This window comes from Spea bombifrons, chromosome 8 (assembly GCF_027358695.1).
Source record: "Spea bombifrons isolate aSpeBom1 chromosome 8, aSpeBom1.2.pri, whole genome shotgun sequence".
NCBI classification, from domain to species: domain Eukaryota; kingdom Metazoa; phylum Chordata; class Amphibia; order Anura; family Pelobatidae; genus Spea; species Spea bombifrons.
In genome coordinates, this window is record NC_071094.1 from 8,431,289 (window position 1) to 8,455,979 (window position 24,691).

At 41.0% G+C, this 24,691-nt stretch overlaps 1 protein-coding gene across 1 annotated transcript in view; it reads left to right on the top strand.

Annotated features, from left to right (window-relative positions):
* Positions 1–24,691, top strand: part of WHRN (whirlin) — a 41,244-nt gene that overhangs the window by 6,110 nt on the left and 10,443 nt on the right. Inside the window, exons 2-6 of the mRNA XM_053473837.1 lie at positions 22,408–22,626; positions 22,858–22,983; positions 23,391–23,596; positions 24,074–24,107; positions 24,257–24,484. Coding sequence (XP_053329812.1) covers positions 22,408–22,626; positions 22,858–22,983; positions 23,391–23,596; positions 24,074–24,107; positions 24,257–24,484 — 813 coding nt within the window. The remainder of the gene's footprint in view (positions 1–22,407; positions 22,627–22,857; positions 22,984–23,390; positions 23,597–24,073; positions 24,108–24,256; positions 24,485–24,691) is intronic.

Genomic DNA, 24,691 nt, shown 5'->3' on the forward strand with positions numbered 1-24,691 from the left:
TTTTTTTCTCTCTCTCTAAAACGAAGCCCTTGTGTAGCATCCCAGAATAGATTAATATGTGCTTGAAACACCTTTTTAAACCATTCTTTCAACATTTCTGGGCAGCTCTCTGGTATATTAAATGAAGAAAAATTTAACAATAAAGGTAATGTTACATAAGACACATCTGTATAAGCGACCGTTTGTGTTGGTTGTATGAATAATCCATGCTCTGGCCAGGGGGTGGTTGTTGGGCAGTCCTGTGAGTTAGTAAGTTGTACTTTAATTGCTGAGTCTACTATAGTATGCAGTCCACTGTGATTTGGGTTGCATGTCACAGAACCATCCTGGGTTAATGTAAAATTTCTTTCCAGCAGCATCTTTATTCTCGCTTCCTTTGTGGTATTGGCCCAAAATGTACTGGTACTCTTATGCATATCACTCCCTCCTGGATAGCTCCAAACTGCAAATTCAGAGGGAAGGTTAGACTTAGGCATTGAAATATTACACTGTACCACTATCCATCCCCCTATAGCCCCAACCACGGTATGCTTATCCTTAAATGTAACTTCTGGCGATTGCCCCTTTACTCTTAAAGTTACTCTGATTTCTCCTTTTTCTTCTGGACGTCTTTCCTCCCTCTTATAAAATGTAAATTTCCTGAAAGAAATCACACATGTTAATGTCCCGATCTTCTCACAGGTTTGTTTCCTTTCTTCCTTTATTTTTATTTTTTTTTTTTTCATTTAGTATCATCTTTTCTTTTTCTGAAAAACAAATACTTTAAAACAAATAGATTAGCATCATATGTTACAACAACAAATGAAAACAAATCTAGAAGACCACACTAGTTTTATTCTGTTTTTCAACTCTTTCTTTCTGTGCCTTAATAACATGGTAGGGAATCCAAGGCTTGATATAGTCTTTCCTAACATCATTACCTCTTCCCTGAGATCCCCACCTAGTGTAATTAAAACAACTCTTATCTCCCTGCCTCCAACTATCAACCATGGCTCTTTCCTGAACATGTTCTTTAGCAGAGTGAGATTGGCAATTTCTAGCAAAATGTCCTACTTTACCACAAGCAAAACATTTAAAGGCTTCCCTTTTACCTGTGGGTCCTTGAAATTTATGTTGTAGCCTGCTCTGATACAACTGTCTCTGAAGCGAGGGGCTTAATACAGACACAGGCTTTGCAATGATTTTGCTGTGATTTCGAATTATTTTATGATTAGCATTACTTTGCTTCTCATCTAAACCTTGCCCATCTATTTCAACTGCAGCCACAACATCATTTCTTTTATACAGCTGTACATTTACCTTGTTACCATTAGCTGTGCAATGCACACGATCAGCCTCCCTCTTACTGCCGGCTGCCAGGGTCCTGATCTCCCCCTCTGCATCCTTCAGCCTCTGAGTTAGCCGCTCATTTGCACTACGCAATTCCTCAATTTCTTGCAAAGTCTGCTGGTTGCTTACACATAAAGCGGCAGCATTCTGTGCAAAAAGCTTACACTTCTCAACTTCAATGTTTAAACCTAGAACTTTTGCTTCCAAAAGTTCTTTTTGCTCTTTCATTGATTTGTACTGCTCCGCTATCCAACGGGCAGCAAAATCCAAAGCAGTTTTCACTCTAAGATCAACAATCTTATTATTTAACGCATTATACATCTCATCATGCTTCTCAGATTTTACTTTAATTGAAACATTCAGCTCTGCCAACTTATCTTCCTTTGCTTTCACAATTTCTTCTAATCTTAAACAACAAGAGAGTAGTCCTTGCACAATGCAACCTTTTCTTTTACTCTCTGACACTTTTTTTTCAAATAATGTCTCTCCCAAAAACTTCTGCAACATCTCCCATGACTGTTTACAGTCCTGTGGGATTTCATAAGGACCACCATGTCTCTTAATATAATTCAGAAGCCATTTCTTAACATTTTCAGAATAAGTAACTTTTGCATCCTCCATGTTGCATGTCATATCAAAGTAACAAATCACAGCAATAGAATATAATAACAATTATACTCACCACACTCCAGGCAGACTCTGTAAAGTTCTTCTGGCCAAGGGTCACGGCACCAATATGTTGTATATACTTCTCCTCTCTCACACCAATACCACCAATTGATATGCGTGGAGAATAATCCGCTCTGCGTTGTGTATTAATGATAAATGTAATACCCCTTGTTACCTCCTCCAAGAACTAACATATAACCGTATCCCCTTTTCCAGATAATATATATGTCTAGTTCTACTAAGGCTTTCTACCCGATATTACAATAAAACAGCCAACCCAAGATTCTTACCAGAGAGAGAGCTTTAATTAGAATCTGCCCAGATTAATGCTACAGCAAAGACAAAACCTGAGTTACAGTGATATACAGATGACAATCATTCATACCAATCACAAACATCCCATCTATCTAATATCTGCTGCTAAGTGTGTATGCTGTGTGGGTGATGTGCTAAGGGTGAGACTCTCCAATCCAGTCTCCCTTTCTGTGTGTTTCTACAATGTCTTTTTAAGGGATTTCTCTATTGATGTGTAAATGAGGTCCCTGTCCTGTGTTCCCAAGACCCCACCGTGTGATGTTATTGACTTGCTATGTTTCCCATGCCTATCTCCAGGTGATGCATTTCCTTCCTTCTCTACATAGTATGCAGGTGTGATATCTTCTTACAGCTGTCTTTCCTGTTACTTCCCCCCTAAGTGGCTTGCAGCTATCATACATACATATACACACACATAAACTTAATCAAGCACATATTAATTACAGATATACATACTTTGTATTTACCCCAACATGTATCTACCAAGTGTTCTTGTTTAAAGGGACAGTCCCTGCTTGGAACCCCAAACCCTTGATCCCTAGTTCCTCCCTTGATCTCCCTTTTTTTCTAGGAGCTCAGAATGTTTGCCGGGTATGAATTTATCTACAGTGTTCTACAGCCCTAGACATCACAATAATGTGTATAGAAACAACATAAAAGGTGTTTATAAATTAAATCATGCAAATAAAATACATGATTCTCATTCGAAGCACCTTGCTCAATCACACAAAGAGTAAACCCTGTTCCCAGACGCTCTGCTAGTCACACCTGTGTTAAAGGAAGAGTTAACTGTGCACAGTGTTGTGAGTGTATGCACAGGAGTCATAGATTCTGTATTTTCAGAGTGCCAGGCTGAGCAAAAGGAAGGGGCCAGCCCCATACTCTGCATAGAACAAGGAGGCAGGGGGGGCTTTTTTAACTATAGATCAGTAATGTAAAGAAATGACACCTGTTCGTTAAGATCCTTCATGCATGGAATCACCTTACAGCAATGCTGTTATAAAAATCATGTGCATAAATGTTTTAGTAGCACAGTATAGAAAAACTAAACATGTAGCCAAAAATATTTCACTTCTCCCCTCTTTCTTTCTCACCCCCTTTCATCTTTCACGCCTCATCTTCTCTCCCCACCCTTTTTTTCTACCTCTCTCCTTCTCTCTTGCTCAGCTGCTTCTCCATCCCATTCTTCCATCATCTTCTTGCTCTCCCTGACCCTTTTCCCTCCCCTCCTTCTTTCTCTGCCTACCTTTATTTTTGTTCTCTCTACCCCCTTCTCCCTCCCTCTCCCTCTTTATCTCTCTTCCTCCCCTTCTCCCTCCCTCTCCCTCTTTATCTCTCTTCCTCCCCTTCTCACTCTCTCTCTCTCTTTACTTTTCATCAAATTCTTCTCTTTCTCCCCCTCCATATCCTTCTCTTGATCTCTTTTGTCTACTGCTTCTCCCTCCACTCCTTCTCTCTCACCTTCATCTTTATCTCCCTCCCTTCCTCCTCTCCATCTCTTCCTTCCACACTTCTCTCTCTACTTTTCCACCTTGTCTCTCTTCTCCAACTCCTTCTCTTGATCCTTACTTTTTTTCTCCCTCTCTTCCCTCTCCCCCTCCTTCTTCTCTCTCTCTCCCTTCATTCTCTCTCTCTTTTTTCTTTCTGAAAAAGGGGGTGATGATGGAAACCACTTATCACCATTGGACCTGAGTGGGTCTAGGACCACTCATAGTGTAGCAAGTGACCTATGATTGGACCTTACTTTAAGATTTATCCATTTTATTTTTAATATATTCCTCTTTTCTACCGTAACCAATAACTTGACCCGTATTTACTTTTAGACTGCTAAAAACTTGATCTCATTTTTGATTCCTCCATGCTTTTACACTCTCGGTCGATGGGCGGCTCGCATGCACGGTGCTCCTTAGACCCGTGCTTTCTGTCTTTATTGCAGTGCAGACAGATTAAATTTGAATTGATTCTCTTAGCAGCCCCGAAACAGATAAAGAGATTTAAAGACAAGCAATTTGCAAAGAATGAAAAGATCGAGCATTTACAGTTTTATAAAATCTTACATTTGTATTGATTTACACGAAATTAGGTTGTGCTTAACTTTGAATGGCGTATTAAATATTATGTTAGTGTCCATTTAACCATGTGATGGATTGCTGAACTCTGCTAATGTATAATATTGTCTTAGCTATGATATCTATACAGCGTTGATAACATGCTTCCTTCTCGCACAGGGAAATGTGCAGCTTTCAGGGGGTATAAGGCTTCTCCGGTAAAGATGGTACCTGGAAAGGAATCTTTCCAGTCAATGGATAAGACTATGACTGGTATTAGTATGAGACGCCATGTGAATAATGGGATCTTAATTCTCCTTCGGTGGCCAAGCCACCGCATCTCACACCATGGTGCGTCATGCTAGCTCATAGATCAAATCCATCTAATCCATCTGAACCTTGTTTCACTTGGAATTCACCAACTTGATATAACATGTCCATTTCATGTTGGTGGTACTTGTATCCATTAAATGGTCTACATATTTAAAGTGGGGTCAAGTGGTGAGCAATAAAACCATTTCCGTTCTTCTACATCCTATATTATAGAGAGCTGGGAATCCTGATGCTCCTGCTATCCTGGGCAGAAGAAGCTATAGAAAAACAACAGAGGTGCCTTAAGAGGGGCATTATGTATAAAATCGACTCTTGTACAAAGTTTGAAGAGTGGCGATTTCACCAGAGCAATTAGACGTGCAACTAGGCCAAAAATGATTCTGGGAATTTTTTTGGTTTGTTTTCGACCCATTTGACCAAAATCCGGTTGCTGCCCGTTCGTTCCAGACAAAAATCGGGGCTTTTTCAATTTGGAAAATTACATTTGTTGTCCGACGCTCACATTCACTAACGCTCTCATATATTCATTCACTTTCTCACACTCCCGCTGAATTTCCACAAAAATGGCAGAGCTTCCGGAGGGCGTCCTCTTCCCTCGATTGGAGGGTGGAGGGAGAGGGTGTTCCCGGAAGCTCCACCATTTTACCCGAATATAGACTCCTGTGAACTAACTCCAATTCTCCAATCCTTCCTCGAAGAGACGTTCAGAGAGCGTGAGAGAGAGTGAATGAGAGTGTGACAGAAAGTGAATGAGAGTGTGAGTGAAAGAGCCCATGAATTTCTGAGGTTTTTGTTTGCTGTTTCAAAAGAGGAGTCTTGCCTCATTTTCGGAGATTCCTATGAATGGACAAAATATGCAAACGTTGTTACATTTGCAATTCTGAATGCACAAGTCTAATAGCAACCAATGGAATGGTCCTCTCTGGGGGGGGGGGAAACATTCAATTGGTTGCTATGACAACAAGGCTACTTTCAAGTGTTGCACAAAAGTATTTTTTTTATACATAACCCCCGAATATACCTCGATGATACCCCTTTATGCTTTTCTCCACCATGCCAGCTCTCCATGACGCAGAAAGTAGAAGCATATAAGAGGAACATATAGGCTGCAAGAACTATTGGAAAAGGTGCTAAATCATTTATTTAACAATGAGAAAATATGCATTACTTATTCCTCGCACTGTAAGACTTACACCTATTGTGGAAAGTTCCTTGTTTTTTTTTCTTTAAAGTTTGCCATTGTCTTTTTAGTACCATTGTGCTGCTAAAATCTGCTGACTTGCTAGCAGATGGACCTTGAAGTACAGGAATAGGATAACCATCTGTGCTTTTTTTCTTTTTTTATAGCCTATAGTCTTGTATTCAGCAGATATGTCCTCAATGCAGATGGCCTTTCGTCCTATATTTAAAGCAATGCTCTGATTGTCAGTTCTGCTCCTAATTAGCATTGTAATGATACATCTCAGGCGTAATTGGGATAGAGCGCTGAACTTGTTATAATATCATGGAGAATCTCTTCTGGGCACCATCTCCAATAAACGCATGGCTCCATGTCTCTCAAAGTCCAAATGGGTTGTGGCTAGGAAGCAGGTCTATACGAAGACTTGTTATATAACGTTTTAGCCTATTGAATATTTTATTTATAAACCAATTTTTGTACTGTTTAGACACACATTATGATGATTTTAAGACATGCCTTGGAACTTTCTAGGGTAGACTACCCGGAGATGCCCCTCTTCTAAGGAATTGGCTTTGTGTAGGACAATTTTGTACTGTTTAGACACACATTATGATGATTTTAAGACATACCTTGGAACTTTCTAGGGTAGACTACCTGGAGATGCCCCTCTTCTAAGGAATTGGCTTTGTGTAGGCTTTGCTCATTGAATGAAGAAACAGACCCAGGGACCTGGGGAAGAAGGGCTTCACTTGGGGACTATAGTCAAACCCAGAGAGTTCCCAGGTATGCTTATAGGGCAGTTCTTGATCAAAAGCTTGCTTGAGTGGGGTCATCCTCACCTTTTGTTTCTGTACAGAATTGTTATGTACTGTTTGCCTATTCTACAGCACTTTGGAATTGAATGGCACTAAGAAACGGGACAGCATACCTCATCCATGTTCTTCTTTGGAAGGGACAGTCCTGCTGAACCCCAAAATCCCCGGCCTCTCTTTTTTTTCCCTGGCATCTCAGCTTTCTAGTAATTCACAGTGTGTGATGGGTATGAGTGTTTTAATTGTCACAATAATGCATCTAGAAACAACAGGAATTGTGTTTGTAAATTAAATGATGTAGATAAAAAGAAACATTTCCCAAATTCCTTACTAAATTAAATAATTAGCCATGTATAGGTCACAAGGTCATAGTATAGCCCTATACACCTCTAATCACACCCTAAACCAAAAGTATCCCTCTTAAGCCATTTGCAATGTTGGGAGCTATGAGACAAGTGGATTTGGGTCCCATAGAGGGACTATCCCCTCTAAATAGGGACACTCTAGAAGACCGTCAGCACAGTTGCGTATAATGGTAGGAGAGGTACCTCTGGGTCCTCTGCCCAAAACCGGAGGCATATCCAGTACCAAGTCTCCAAGTTTCTTGGTGAAATATAATAACAATTCTACATTCTTATTCCACCGTCGTTCCACATTTCTCTTTTTTTTTTTGGAGCTTTCCCAAAATCATAAAACCTAGATGTGTTTTAATTCAGTACTGTGCTCCTATATTGATTTAAGTAAATTATATTTTGTCCTAATAGGCTTGTTACATTGAGCAATGTATAATTCACGGTACATTTTTTACTGCTTTTGTGTTAATAACTTCATTTCGCATTATAGAACTGATTTTGGAACGCTACACTCCCAATTCTTGTTTGGTGTTAAGGTGGTCACGCAGTCATGCTTTATTGACAAGATAGAGAAGTGGGGTCAGCGAGTGAAGAAGTCAACGTGTTTTGTGGCTAGCCAAGGAAGCTGTGTGAGCAGTCAAGCATTGAGCCATTTGATGCAGGACTTCTAATGAATTCTACAGGAATGCTGTCATTATTTAAGGATTTGGGTTCTAGACTGCTCATCTTACAAGGAAAACCCGATGGAATGTGATGGAAGCTGGAGATTTAGTGAAGAATTAAAGGATGAATATTTTGGGCAATTATAAATGAAAAGGTTAGATTTAAAGGTTCTGTCCCACTTACTGCGCTGGATGTAACACTTTTATAACCTAGTCAGTGCAACTTTAGAAATATCCTAAAAACAGAAACATTCCTAATACTATTAAATGCCCAGAGCTTTACCAGAAGTAATTATTTAATCCAAGTAAAATTTTGAAATCTTTCATAATTTTTGCCAGGAGTATTTGTCATGTGATAGCTTGTTGTGATAGAAACTTAATAAAATGATATATCTGATAAAGATTAACATGCTAGCGGTAAGTTCATGTGGAAGTAGCATATTTAAATGACATTGCCTGGTAGAATTCTCCTCGTTGCTTGTGTATGAGAGACCAGCTTTGATATTGAGTACTGTGTATTGTGTTCCTTGGTCTGAGATCAGCTGTTGTTTGATGGTGGTATCATGGTATTGGAGTAATCACAACTTACAGAGAAGACGTCTGTGGTCTACTTTGTTGACCAATGAAACTTAGTTGGTTTACATTGCAACAATGGACTGAGACTGTAAATCCAACTCTTTGCTGGACCAAGGAGTGGAGACTTCCAGTGAGTAGGGCATCGGTGGTAAATATGCTGGAAAGGTTGGACACTATGGATATAAAGTGATGGGTTTTATTTGTTGGGCTACGAATACGACCATTATAGGATGTCCATCTGGGTGGCCCCTGATGAACAAACAAATAGGTCTATAGATGTTGACTTCCCAGGGTTGGTTGTATGGTACTTCACCCTATCCTGGTGGTGTAGCTGAGATCAGGGAGTAGGACTGGCTACATGGAAGGGTAGAGATGATCCCAGTTAATGGGATAGGACCTGGGCAGGCAATGGGCATGACCAAACACCAGTCCAACGCTCATAGATCGAACTGACTAACAAATGAATCCTAGGTGTAGTCTGAGCACTGGCTGCACACCAGCAAGTCCTCCTCTTCATTGCTCGCTTTAGTGGCTTTTTTGGTCTCTGACTGAGAAAATAAAAGGTCCTTCATGCATGAAGAAAAACCTGTTAATAAGCCGGAAGGCAGAAAGACATCAGAAAACTAAGGTTACCTCTGCTAATTGAGTTAGTCATTCACTTAATAGAATTTGTCTCTATTGGCTGCCAGACACATTTTAAAGCACATTTATATTCCTCCTGGATTCCTACTAATGCTTATATTTGCTGCACTTAACTCTGTTGCAGTGTATAATAGGCAGTGATTACTAACTTTTTTAATAAGCTTCGATGAAAAGAATTTTTTTAGAAAAGATGCTGTGCTCTATTATTTGTGTTACTAAATAGAAAGGAATGATTTTTAAGTGCATTATATATATATATATATATATATATATATATATATATATATGTATATGAAGTCAAATCTTTTGTAATTAAATTATGAGGGATGAGCTGAATGGTTAAGCATTCAGTAGGCAGCAGACATGAACTGTTGCCATGGGGCAAGTTGAAGGTTATGGGCCAATACCATCAGCATAATGTTTTTTGTTTGTGTTTTACTTGCAGTTCCACTTATTGCCACTAGAGGAGTAACAAGGACTTGAGGCAGATTTTGTTCCCTCATTGAGTCCTTTTCATGGGTATTCTGAATCTCTTTCATTGGAGTAGAGAACACGCTGCTTGTTAAATGTGGTTTGAGTTGCTGTATAATTAGGTTGTTTAGTCGGGCAAATATTGGTAGATTAATGGTCCAGAAACACGTCACCTTAATGGAGTATAAGATGGCATTGTTTATGCAACTGAGTAAGACATGTATTAGACCCAGTTTCATGTATCAGTATGCATTATTTGTTTTTATATATATTGTGTATGTATGTATGGGATAGCATATGGGATATGTATGGGATAACACCAAGCAGGCGATCTGGCAAACTGGGCCTTTTGCCAGATGGCATGAGTTGTTTACCTTTTCTGTCGCTCACATGGCAGGTTGTGGCTGTTCTTACACCCTGTATGGGTGTAAGAACATAAAGGTATAGCAGCATTTATCAGTGGTTGTGCATACGTCATTTAGTGGCCACTAGCCTTAAAGCACCAGGGCTGCTTTTCTTTCCCAGTGCAGCCCTAAACACCAAAGACCAAATGGTTTGAGGTTGTTACTGCAGGAATTTCTGGGTAGGCTAGAGTGGGTTGTTTCCTAGAAAAGATGAACATTAGGGGAGGAAGAGTGGACAGAGAGAGAGGTTGGGGGCCCAAAAGGTACAATATTTCCTAAAGACACTTTGGTGGTACTTTATTGTACTGCTTTTCCTCTGTTCTGTCTGTGTTTTTTTTCAAGGCTTTTGTGAAAATTGCTGTAATAAAGAATCACTGGCGCTACGCCTTATTGATCCGGAACCCAAGATGGAGCTGAGGTGTTCCGTCACACCTCCTAGAAACTAATTTATCTGTAATCAAACCAGAGGCGAAACAAAATGGCAAACTGGGAGCACAGTCTGTTCTGGTGATCTTGCCATGGGGTAATCATTCTGCAGCATCCCACTAAGTGCCCATCAAACTGTGAAACCCAGAGACTGCAGAAAAGTCTGGATTAAGAGATGTTTCATATTTATTACATAAAAAATGAGATTTACTAAGGGGAAAAATGGCGTTATATCCAGACCCAGACTGGCCGTCAGGCACACCAGGCAAATTACCTAGTTACTTCTCCAAGTCTATCATTACTTAAACACCCTAACGTCCCCAAATCCTTCAATGACATATCTGCCCCTCTCCCTCGGGGGCTATTTTCTTATGGCAGGTAGCCAAGAACAAATACTTTTTTGAGATGAATTCCTAAATAAAGTACATTCCACAGCTTTTGTGAAAGTAATTAAAATGTGAACTTTTTGCAAGGAAGACTGATGGCCTGGTCTTCCCAATCTTTTAAACCCTCTTCAGCCTTTTTTCTTGCTAATGGAAAGTCCGGCTCTGCATGTATTAACTCGGTGATTAAAAAGTAATATATAAAGCCTGAATAAGTAAAGTCCGAAGACACAAAGGCAAAATATCCATATTTCTATTCATACGCTCGCTCTGTAGGCTTCTACGTTTTAAATTAAACTAAAGCCCAACAAATTTAGTGTATGTCAGAAGAAAGGTTACAGATTCTTAAAATAACCGGTTCTCATGTAATGAAAGGCAATATGTACTCGATCTTCTGTATTTTAATTATCTGAAAGATGTATTGGATGAGGACACGGAAGGCTCGGTCTCCACTAAGGCACCCATGCGGAAAGTGGTATTTAGCAAAATATCAAACTTATCTATAGCTGTCAGTGCTTTGCTCCGCTGTGTGCGTGTCTTCTCTCTGTATCGACCATCACATCTTAAATGGTAAATATTTTGAAGGTAAGAGCCGTAATAATTAGACTTGTGTATTCGGGCGAACATGAAAATGAACACAAACATGGAGGCGGCAAAACGTATACGAAGATGAAGACACACAACACGAAGAATCTTCATGTCCGTCTTCGTTTACTAATCTCCCTGGTCCCTTCCCCATCTAGCCTACCTTATCTACGCAGAATCGAAGAGGTTAACGGGAGCGGAAATCCGTAGGTTCGCCGTCAGGGGTTAAAGGGGCGTGCGAACGACTCTATTGGACGCCTGCAGGGGCCTCCTCTGGCATCAACCAATTATATGAGGAGTAATGCTTTTACTTTTTTTTACACAATTTAGTTTATAAACTAATTTCCTGTTGTTTATAAGCCTTGACTTTAAGGGCTGTAGAACACTCTCATACCCACCAAACATTCTGGGCTCATTAAAAGGGAGACATCAAGGGAGGAAAGACAGACATGTCCCTGCTAAACATTCCAGGTATATTTGACACAAACCAAGGCCTGATTCTATGTGTATTGGACCTGATACTTGAGTAGGGTCTACTCATTTTGGAGTGCCATGGGAGACAAGTGGTCCTTCCTAATAATAGATCCACCATCAGATCCATTCATGGGTGGATCCAGAGGGGGACAGTGGGGAAATTGCCACGGACTTACCGCTTTATGTCCGTAATTTCAAGAAGGAGAGGGGGTTGAGTGTGGTCATGTAACATTGCGTTGCATGACCAAGGCGGGAGTAGCCTGACAGTGAGCTGCGTACAAGGTAAGCTAAAGACAGGGTAAGTGAGTTGTGTGTCTGTTTGAGTTACTCTCATAGTGTGTTAGTGTTTGTGTCTGGGTATGTGTGTGAGTGTGCATATGGGTTAGTCTTGAGTGTTTGGTTATGTTAATGTGAGTGTGTGTGTGTCTGTGTGTATTAAGGTGTCTGGTTGTGTTAGTGTGAATGTCTGGTTGTGTTAGTGTTTGGATGTGTGTTAGTATGAGTATTTGGGCATGTTAGTGTGGGTGGCTGGGTGTGCATCTGTGACTGTGTGTTAGTATTGAACGTCTAGTTGTGTTAATGTGAGTGTCTGTACGTGTGTATCTGGGTATGCGTGTAAGTGTGAGTGTTTGGGTGTGTGTTGGTATGAGTACCGCTCCCGAGCCCAGGCTCTGGATCTGCACCTATTTGATCACTCGTATTTATCATATATTCATTGACTCTATCCTTCATTTAGATTTGATGGGGGTCGAAATGCTGCTCGGGGACGTTAATTCAGAGATGAAACTTGGCTTCCAGTTATTTGGGACCAGTCTTGATCATCATTACACAAATATATATATTGTTCTAATGTTGGTGGTTGAGAAAAATATCTTAAAAGGTATTCAAAGGAATCAGAAGATATTGCACTGAATTTAAAGTGCGTTTTTTGGGGACAGAAATAAGAATTTCTGTAGTTTAGATTGATTAAGGTTTCTATTTCCAGACTGCTGTGCAATAGGGAAAAAATGAGGATTTAGCAGAACTGCTGTAGCCACTGATAAGATATCAGCAGCACAGATAATAAGAACTTTAATATATAGCAGCACATTTTCCATGCACGCCAAATTATTTAGTATGGTTTTACCCCCAAGCCAACTGTTATCTTTAAAACGTCTCCTGGAAAATAAAATTGCTTGGAAAAGCAATAATTGCGAAGATGCAAAACAGACTGTTGGTTATCAGCATGCCCAGGAACACTCCGTGTTTTTGCCCCATCTAAACATAGTTTACATTACTTAAGTAGCTGTGGTTTCTTTCTGTCTGAAGACAAAACAGGCCACTGTTGGTTCTATTATTCGCCCCAGGTTAGTTAATATTTAAGAACAAGACAGCAATATATGGGATCGGTTATCTTTGCAGGTCATTAAAGTTCACACTATCTTATGTATCTTGACTTCAATGAACCAAAAAATCAATACTAGAAGAGATGTGAGCACACAAAAGGAGTTAAGCTGGATTAAAAGTCGATCTGTTCTTCCAGGACATATGATGGGGCTTGGACCATACCACTATCCATCAGCGTGGGTGCTACTAGGTTCAGGGATGAAGCTAGTTCCTGCGGATAAATACACCGAGAATGCGAGTAAGCGCACAGGGACACTACACCATTGCTCCTGCCCATACATTCAGAAGACAGCAGGCAATAACTCTTATAGCTAATGCAAAACTAGCATACTAAGACGGAATATTGCTCCTATATCTATTAACACAGCGGATGCCCATCAAGTTCTTCTTAAGTGCTTTTTCTCTTATCCATACAAGATATTGTCTTTGTTCTCTTGAGTATGACATCGCTATAACACCGACTACTTTTATTTTTATCTCCCTCAGATCCTGACAGCAGGATATTTGCTTTATTTTATCAAAACCCGTATAAGTGAGGAATTAGATCTATCTGCTTTGACTCTTTCATCTACTGGATCTACAAATCCCGCTAATTAATTTTCTTGATATACCGTGAAAAGTGTTCCCTGGGGTCTTATTCTCCTCCGCAATGTAAACATCTGTGCACATTGTGAGCCTTGGAAGTCTTCTGGGCATCCATGTCTAGCAAGAAGACCTGATGCATGCGTAATCACACACTGTTGTGTTGACGTGCATGCAGGTATAGTTACAAGCCAAGCCCGAAACCACAGATTTTACCACAAGGCCGCTGAGGAATTCCTCCTATCTGGATTTCTTCTTAGTGGAAATATAAGGCTCTTGGGAATGCAATTTACATTGCAAATTAATTGGATAATATTAGAGCAGGATATCTGGTTTTGTAACAGGGATTTCACATTTGAGATAAAACTGTAATTGAATCAAGCGCTGAAAAAGCATCCACTACTTGTGTTATTATCTTTATTAAATATTCTGCTTTAAGTTATTTAGATTCATGTCGTTTTGCAGCTCTGATATTGACTCAGGCACAGTTCATGAAAATTACCCTTCAGTTCCAAAGGGACCTCAGTAAAGACTGAATTGGAATCCTACTGTGTTATAAGAACCATTCGCCCCATCTAGTCTTCTGATTTGTCCTGGTCTAAAGACATCCTTATTTGGTTCCTCGTCTTGTCTTATGGCCAGGACAGCTGTCATAACCCCTAGCATTCCAGGTGACATCTGAGTTGAGGGATGTGGTAAGAGGTGGGATGGTAGGTATGGCCAATGGCTCGCCTTTCTGTGCAAGCTGTTTCACCTCCATGGGACAGGGAGGTCAGCGTTGCGAGAAGGCTGAATGGGAGCTGCAAAGAAGCACAGACTTCCACTGCCTTTTCACCTCCCGGGGCCAGTAGAGAAGATTAGAAGATCTCCCCATCTGGACCATGCGCTCCACTGCCTGCAAAAGTGGGACTGTGGGGCAGCCACCCTGGATTGTTGGGAGATATGCTTTTGCCTATCCTGAGTGTTTAGATTTTCTAAGCGAGTTCAAACATACTTGGATGTAAGCGTAACTGGGGCAGGAAGGAGTTGTGGTTATGATAAGGGGCAGTACTAGCTGTGGATGGGTGCAGAGCCAGGCCCAGGTAACCTTCAGAAAAGTAGGCAGAATTGGACAGGACCTGGGTGGGATGTGGCCAACACATCTCCCCTTGTTGGAGACATTAACCCAGAGCCTCTGTGACATTAACCCAGAGCCTCTGTGACATTAACCCAGAGCCTCTGTGACATTAACCCAGAGCCTCTGTGACATTAACCCAGAGCCTCTGTGAACCAGCATTTTACACAGAGACCCTAGGTCAGTGCCGGTAAATTACAGCTCAGGCACATGAGCCTCTGATGCTAGACAAGTAAAGATGTCATAAAGACCCCAAGGCCTTTTCTTTTGCGTAAGTGGACCCTTGTCTATAGGGTCATTATTGGCCATAAACTTTGCCACATTTTCCAGGACACATATAATTATTACATACTGCTGAACACATGCCCTCCTCAGTTTGAGATGATAAACTTTGTAACTGATTGCCTTCCATGCGTTTATATATCCGCATACTACAAAGGACACTACCTTACATGTGTGGGTCAGCTGTGTGTGAAAACGAAATGTGTCCTGATAATCATGGCCAACGTGGTCACCCTGGGCAGGTGTAATACTGAACGAGTTGGGCTGAATTGAAGGAAAGGTGCACTTTAAGCCAGGACGCTTTTGCTTTTTTTCAAATCTAACTTCTGTAAGTGTTAATCGTCTCCAGTCTTCCGTGTAAACCATTTTTTGGGGTTAGCTGCCTAGAAACTAATATTACAATGATAGAAACAATAAAGAAGCTGAATTATACTGGTATGGATTTTAGCAACAAATTACTGTGGGGTGCTCTGGAGCAGAGAGAATGATAGAGCTGAGTTATCAACACTTCTCCGGGAAGGCCATTCCGTCCTTGTGCTGATCCAAGCCACCAGGGAAATCTTTCTACAAGCACCTGCAAAGCGTCTGCTGGATCTGTTACATACCAATGACTCTCCGAATCTTCTTGTCAGCTGGATTTTCTGACCTTTAGCAACTGATGTGAAGGCTGACGACTGCCCCAATTTGCCAGGAGAGTGTGCTGATGAATTTGAAGAGTGCATCTGAAAGCTTACGTGGGAGGAAAGTGGTCCTTGATCTTCTGATGGACATTCCCTGTGGTTCTTGTTCAATGTACCAGAAACACTATTGATAAAATAGAGTTTCCTGACGGGTGAATTGGATGAGACTATATGCAAATAGATGCGGCTAGGTGTTTGCAGAGCCTTGCTGGCAAAACCGACGACTGTATAGGACCACAGAATAGGAATCATCTGCTCCTCTGGGATAAATATTAATGACTATGCGGCTTGTTGGGCATACAAGCTCAAACCCCTACAAAGTAATACAAAAGAGCTTAATTATTGATGGAATACGGCATGCTGACCATATTTATAACTATGCAAAACAAGGCTAAAGGCGGGCAGCCATCGGATACGTAATATTTCAGGTTAGATAGTTGTGTTTCGGACAGAGTGGGGGAAATTTCAGAGAACATATGGGCCACGACACTAGGACTAAGATGGCCATGGCACCAGCTGGATGTAGAGACTTTATCTAAAGGAGAAATATATGCCTCATGTGTAACCAGCTGATTTAAAGTGGGTTCCATCAACCGGTAATGAACACAAACATTGAAGTGGAGTTGCGCAGTAATAAGACTTGAAGCCAAAAATGTAAATAGATTTATAGAGTGAAAAAGAATGGACCTAAAACTTAGACAAGCGTGTGATGAAGAGAGGTTTTTATCAAAAGAGATAGATGAATATTGGAAGGAAAAAGCTAGCTGGCATTTCAACAGAGGGTGAATAAAGAACAATGAATGGTGTTCTAGCTCGTGTTGAAATTAAAAAAACTGGCCTTCGGGTTTGAGTTAAGATGACTTTACACTGCTTTAATAAAAGAGGTTTTGTGGTATTATGATTTGATATAACTGAATAATGCATGTGATTTACTTAAACAATTTTATTTATACATTTTCCACAGTATTTATACAGATCATTATGATTTTTAAGACTGTTGAACACTGAGATCCTGGAAAAGGGATTTTTGTCCCAGAGAGGGACTGTAATACCTAAAGAAGGTCGTTTGGGGTATCAATACAGACATTAATATTTCAAAAAAGTAAATACGGTATATTAGGTCAAGGAAGGCCAGAGAGGGACTGAAACTGGCCACATTAACTAACGCAGACAAATCCATTTATGGTTCCATGTTATGTGACCTAATGGGCCCTGTGGCTAGTGTGAGTCCGAGATCAAGAAAAAAAACCCAAAACTTTTACCATGCCTGGATTTGCCATTTGCATGGTGGGTCACCACATGAAGCGGGGAGACTGACTAAATGAAAGCCTCTGCCTATTTCCTGTCACGTCTCCATGGCTGCCATGTTTTGTTGACTAGCCTCTTCCCTCCAAACAAAGCATTTTAGGGGGGATTTTGGTACCAGGAATGTTTGTAAATAACGTCAATAGAGTCTTTAGTCAGAGATGATGCCGCTTGTTATGCCAAGGTAGAACAAGATGTTCTCATAAGGTTTAGGACCTCAAAAGTATCTTCCTCCTCTTCTTCAGGTAGATCATTCCTTATGTGGCCTTCTTTTGTACAGTGACCCGATAAAAGGTATCAACTTTGACTAAATACTCTTCTCTTGGGCTAAAATGGCTGTATCCATTTTCATTACATAGGAATGGGCTCTGTCCATTGCCTCTAAACCTGCCTGTAATCTGCCCTGTTTAAAGAGAGACTGGGATGTGGAAGGCGGCCATAGTCTAGAGAACAGACAAGGAGAGCCCAGTGTTTCACTGTTAATAAATGTTTCGATTGTCTATCGGACTCAGGTGGACTGGAAGGATTTAGAATGGATGAACTCTGCATCACTGTCATATATTTTCCTGATATTTTAGAATAAGGTGGCATCAAGAGGCTTTTGTGGCTTATCATTTCATATCCGAGTAAACAAAAGGGCTATAAGTTTTGAAAAATATATTGGGTTTAGGAGATGACAGCTACCAACAAATGAATCATTACAGATCGATGAATAGTGCGAAGGATAGAAAAGGTTGTTAGTTATATGGAATGGAATCAGGCTGATGATAAAAACATCTCCTAGCATTTAAATTGGGCAAAAAGTGATGCATTTGTTTTAATTGATGTGGTTAGACGAGAGGTTAGAGGCTTTAGTGATCTTTTTTTTTTAATATGAGCTACTGATAGCTATTTATGTAACTCAGTAAAACACTTAAAAGGAGAAGAATATATTTTATTAACACAGATTTATAATCCAAACTGCAGTTGATTGGCTGCTTCTCTGGGTCACTACAGGGAATCTCCGGGTCGCGGAAGCAGCATTGCGGCACGCCCTACTCCCCCTCCATCAATTGTGTGTGTCCTGTGACATCAGTGGGACCGCCCACTGGCATTAGTGGGACCGCCCACTGACATCAGTGGGACCGCCCACCATGTCAGCAGGAACACCTTCTGAGGTTAGTGGGACCTCCTACGCGGATCCCGCAAGATTGCGTAGCCGTAGCCAGAACGTTCCCAGTTATGATTATGGGGTCAATAGGGAGGAAGAGGGACTGTCTTACCTAAAGAAGGACACTTCGGAGGTAAGTTACAAGGAAAGAAATGGAATACAGCCGTCGTCTTTATTTATATAGAGACTCCACTTTATTGGGCTTAACAAGTGAATTTGTAGAGTCCTCCTAATGCATTTCTCTGGTCTGATATTTTCTTGTGACATTTGTAAGCTGTTATTAGGCTACAAGACATTCATACAAAAACATTGTTAAAAATATGTTAAATTAGCTTCTACATACAAAGCTACACGGAACCGGAATCAATTGCGTTTCTGTACCAGTTCCGTACAGGAACACAGAAGTCAGCCCTCGGGGCAAAAGGGGCAGCTTCCTTGGTCCATGGGTTACGCTGTAAAATTAACTGACAAATCTCTTGATGGCCACCCTAAAATGATAGGCTGAGGTTAGCACCCTCATGGCAAAGGTAATTTCTTTGAAATTAGCTAATATCTGTGAAAACAACTGATGTAATGAATAACACTTGTCCAAATGTACAGAAATAGTCTACTGGTGGGCTACTCCCCAAAACGATTGTTGCGTCTAGTATATTCGGTCTAACACAAGGCAAAAAATCCAATCTTGGTTCTAAATTTTTAGGGGGCTCACACAGCTGCGATCAACGCATTTGGGCCAATCAAATTGCATTTATAGGCTGCGTCTTGAACAATTCTTTTATTTAAGGCTCTGCGCTCAACAGAAAGAAGCAGCCATTAAGAGAAGGCAGAGAAACCACATTTTGTATATTCACCTCCTCGTGTCTGTCATTAACTCTTCTAAGATGCGTCTCATTTGGACCACATTCCTAAACGTTATGTATTGAAATTCCCTCTGAGCAAGCAGATTGGCTGTAATACAGCAGTAAAACGCTACAACGTTAACAATTAAGGCAAATCAGTAGCATTAAACAGCAGGTGTTGGGTATGTCCGTGATTAAAGAATGGCGGTAACTGCCAATATCAGCAGATCCATCGGTTACACGTTCTGCACAAAGCATCTTTCCTATGGTTTGTTTTTTTGCATGTAGAATGTCACGCCGGTAGCATGTAAAGTAATAGGACTGCGGGGGATGTGGGGGATGTGGGAGTGCCATTTTGTTTTCTATGCCTCGTATATAGTTGGCCATCTAAAGAGGAGACCTTTCTTTTCTGAGTTGGCCTAAGAAAAAGGCATTTTAATGCATAGGATGCCTGTGTGGTCCCTTTAAATTCTTGAACCCCCCCCCATATACATTGGTCCTTTTCCCTACCAACCAGTCAAATGTCCTGCAGGAGATGCATTTGACCATAAACATGTCCCTGCACATGATACACCTCCAGTCAGCTCCAGGGCTGGCTTGGATAAACGAGGCATGCGGGGGTCTCTTCAGACCCCCGCACAGATGTGTGGAAAGAGCTGCCATCGCAGAGTACTTTAACACCCATTCGTCTTCATAGAGGGTGTCCCTTTAAAAAACCCAGAGCCCCATAGAGCCACTGCCCCCCTAAAAAGACAAAAAAATGGCACCCTAATATTCTATAGTATATACTATTGACTATAAATTAATTTTTCATAATAAATTGTGTTTTTTTTACTGTTAAGGCAGTCCATTAATTGCCCAGGTGATGCTTACATTTTTGATGTGTATCATGATGGATGCCAGGCACGGAGTGTCTTATCAAATCCATCCATATGAAGGGTGTTTACTTGGAGAGATGTCCTCCTGCTGCCAGTATAAGTATAATTACTGCTGCTTAGTGCAAGCAGCGTGGAGTGTATGAGGCTGCCCATTTGAATAGTAATTATGTATTAAGGTAATATGCCATGTCTGCATGCATTATAATGAGATGTTTATGTAGATTTTTTAATACAGTCCACTGGCTGCTTCCTTTGGAATCTGGCATAGAAATAAATAGAAGTCTGAAATATTAGCATCATTTCTAAAATATGTCACTAGACCCTATACAGTGCAATATTTGTGCCCAAACAGCTTGTCACTGGCACCTTTGTGCCAAAACAGTTTTTCAGCAGCTTCTTGGTGCCGAAACAACTTGTTGCCACCATCTTTGTGCCCGAACAGCCTTTTTTAGTGCCATTCTTGTGCTCAAACTGGTTGTCAGTGACATATTTGCCCCCAATTAGCATTATACTGAATGTGTCCGTGACATTCACACTCCAATTTTAAAGAAGGCGCCGAGAGCGAGGGACAGAGCCATAGCTATGTCCTTTTTCGTCAGAGGTGAGAATAGAAAATTGTACCCCCCCACTATATTTTTACAGTGTTTATTTTGAGGAAAGTATATAAATAAATACCAGGGACATTAATGATATTAGAACTGCAGAGCTTTAAAAAATAATATTATAACACATTTCCCCAAACTCAAATTTATTCAAATTTTGTGCTAGCTGAACCCTGGGCAAGTTGTTTTGCATGAGCTTAATGGGGCGTTAGGGACAATGGGACAGAAAAGTTACCTTTGGCACTCTAGAGGTTGTGTACATTAACCCCCATTATGCATGTACAGGTGTAATAGCATCACCCTCATTAGTACACAGCTAGCCAGACATAGATATGATACAGTGCACCTCACAGTGAGCATAAATTCACTATATACTGAGCCAGACATTGATGATGGTACAGCATAACTCCAGTCACTATATACTGAGCCAGACATTCACAGTGGTATAGCATGACTCATATCACTATATACTGAGCGAGATATTGACAGTGATACAGCATAACTTCAATCACTACATTGAGGGTGATACGGCATTACTCCAATCACTACTGAGCTAGACATTGACAGCGGTACAACATAACTCCCATCACTGAGTCAGACATTGTCAGTGGTACAGCATAACTCCCTCCACTACTGAGCCAGATATTCAGTGGTAAAGCATAACTCCCATCATCATTTTCATTTTGTTGCTTTTTCACTCTCTAAGACTCTCACTCTCTCAATCGCTCTCACTCTTACTAGCAAGTAATACTTTCACTCGGTCTTGCTCACTTTCTCGCACACGCTCTCTCTTTTTGGGTCTCCTCGGAAACACTGCCCTTTTCTGAATCGGGAGGCCTGTTTCATGCATAAACAGCCAAAGAAAGAAGACAAAGAAGACAGAAGAACAACAAGAGTGTTCAGGAGCGCTTAAGTAGAAGTCCAAAGAAACAGAAATTGTGCCTAATGGGGGATCCATGATCTTTCTAGCTGGCCCTGCCCCCAGCATTCGCAACTGCTGATTTCCCAGAACATGTCCTGGGACACTGAAAGTACCAGGACAAGCTCCTAAATCCTGGGGGAAAATGGGACAGTTGGCAACTGTGTGGTAGACATAATATTGTAATATGCATCCTTTACTTCTCTTTTTTAACTGCAAGATGCAGGAAGTGTTTATATGTTATATTGTGTAAATAAATTGTGCGGCTAGGGGCAGGAAATTTACTGAGACATTTTATGTGATTTTGTAATTTATGGAGAGCTATTTATGTGATTGATTAAGGCATTTACATACATTTTTTTCACGTAATATTGGAATATGCGTCCTGTACTTTTATAAATGTATTTTCTCCATACTATTGTGACATTTAAAGCTGTAGAACACTCTGATACATTAATATCCAGTAAATATTCTGAGCTTTTTTAAAAAAAGAGGCACAGAGACAATTGGGTCCCAAAGAGGGACTGTCTCACATAAACAGGGACACTTGAAAGGTATGTGCAAGGACGTGTTAGCTGAACATCGTACTGCCAGCATCTCGCAAACTAAATGATAGCTTTTCGTTGTAGAGAGATCAAATCATTTATAGATCTCAAAAGAAATGCAGGGTGTAGAAAGGAGGAGGCAGAGAGTACGGTGTATGTGAATACAGACTGAGATGTGTGGGTGGTGAAAGGTTATACAGAGAACTAGAGCCTGCAGAGTACAGCCATTGTATAGTGAATACCGTTCCCAGTAGACTCAATGTCCTTGAATGTCAGCCCACTGCTCTTAAACACACACACCAGGCAGGGGAAGAGATCATGAAAAGCTAGTACGTTTGCAAATGAAAAGTGACTGACCTTGAGGAACACTTCTCCAGAAGACCACATAGCATCCCTTTTTATTGCATTTTCTTTTTTTTTCTACATGTTTTTTTATATTATGTTTTCTTTGTGACTCCCCTAGGCACTGCGGGGCTTTCAGAAGTTGGTTCTGTCTGTTCTCTCATCCGGCCGAGTACCTAGTGGACATGTGTCCAGTCATATATACACCTGGGTTGACTCGCAAGGCCGTAGTGTCTCCCCACCAGGAGGTCCCACGCACCTTCACAGCCCATCGATGGTGGGCCAGGACAAAGAGAAGAGGAGTAATTTACAGCTGCTGCAGGATGGAGACGAGAAGAAGGTGTGGGGTAACACTGCACCATCACTAAACTTTCACTGCATGCATTGCGACTTCACCGGGTACATACTGGCTTGGCTCTACATGCTATATACATACTATATATATACTATATACATGCCATAACTACATTCTCTTTGTATTTGTGAAATTAAAACATTCAAAATACCCTCACTGCATGCACACTATTCCCCACATACTTTGACGTGATTAAATATCCAACTTTTCCGTCAGGTGAACTTGGTGTTGAGAGAGGGGAGCTCACTTGGGTTACTGATACGAGGAGGCGCTGAGTATTCCCTTGGGATTTATATCACTGGAGTGGACCAAGGCTCGGAAGCTGAAAGTGCTGGACTAAAGGTGACATCCTCCAGATAGATCCACATCACCCCCTTCATTGCCAAGGAACTCCCCATAAACTGTTGCTAACATGTTTTAAAAACTTTTGTATAAATTTGTTCATAATTTCCCTTTACTATGTTTTCTTCGCATGCCCTGCATGTTGTCATTGGTCTACATGTCACAGTGGATGAAACCTTGTGGCTCTCATACGGTTGACCAACTGCAAATCTGTTCATTTAGATCGTCAAACAGCTAAAAAGTCAACTGATAACAAGAACTATTCTAGTCCTATAATTTCAGTTCTTTCTTATTCTTTGTCCGTTCTTGCCTTTCTATTTTTGCTTTAAACTCTATTCACCTCTCTCCTTCTCTCGGTCTCCACGACTGTTTCTGGTATTCCAACTCACTTTGTCTTTCTGTCTCAGGTGGGAGATCAGATTCTAGATGTAAATGGTCTCAGCTTCCTCTCTATCCCACACGATGAAGCCGTACAAATTCTTCGTTCTGCCCGACACCTTATGATGACCGTCAAGGATGTTGGTCGTGTCCCCCATGCGCGGACTATTGTGGATGAGACTCAGTGGCTCACCAGTTCCTACACTGGAAATGGAGACCCACCGTCTACAACCGGGTAACTCGTATACATTTTCTAATGACTTGCTCGGTTAACAGAGTATTGTGTTAGCTTCTGGCTAGCATTTAGACTGTACAGAAGTTATGGTTATAGGCGTCTTACTGTTCTCACAGATGCAGCCACAATAATTACATAGCTGTAATGTTGATGTTCTACAAGCATAGACAGAGATGGGTTTCCATTCCAAGTTTCCTTAAGCATATGATGACTGGTGATCACACCAGTGATCACCAGTGATCAAGTGGTAAGTTTTAGGGTTAATGCAAGGACAAAGGAAAGTAGGATATAACCTTTGTACTGGTTATAGATTTTTTTAGTAGCATTGTGTCCCTTAGTATAGACACAAGTATCGATTGTGGGAGCGATGCTTCATAGTGACAATGTATTTGAATTGTCCAAGTTCTTCACATTCGGCTGTCCACTAAACGATACACCACTTTAGTTTAACGTATTATGTTTGTTGTCTTTGCACAGGGCTCCGTGGAACCACTCTGAGACCCAGGCAAAGGTAAGGTTGATTACAAGAGAAGTGCCATCCAGTGGAGTGCTTTGCTGACTTGGGTTTATGATGGGTGACAAGGCTTGCTAAAAGATCTGTGTCTATGGCAGCAGGGAATGCAGTTTTGGAAACTCTATTCTTGTTTGTATCTCCCACAGCCAGTGTTTTATCGTGGCCCGACTGGATCACAGGTTACTCTGAGCAGTCTGGGAAACCAGAACTTGGTTGTTTTGGAGGAGAGGGCACGGATGCTCTTGACCGAGCCAGAGAGAAGCACCATGTACTACTACCTCCAACAGTACAAAGAGAGACATATCCCGGTGCAAGCCCTGATCATGGCTATGTTTGAGCTGCTCAACACTCAAGCCAAGGTAATTTCAGAGGGGGCAGGTATGGAATAAATCAAAGAAAAGGCTTTAGGTGGGATTGTATAGAATGACAGAGGTGTTGGATAGGTAGACTACTTTTCCATTGGCCTTAGAGAAAGAAAGACAGGATAACATGAAGAACAACTTTACCCGTACCAGTGGTTGCCCGCCTGGGCCCCTGTGGTTTGTAAGCAACATATCTGATATTAACATTTCTGGCACTCT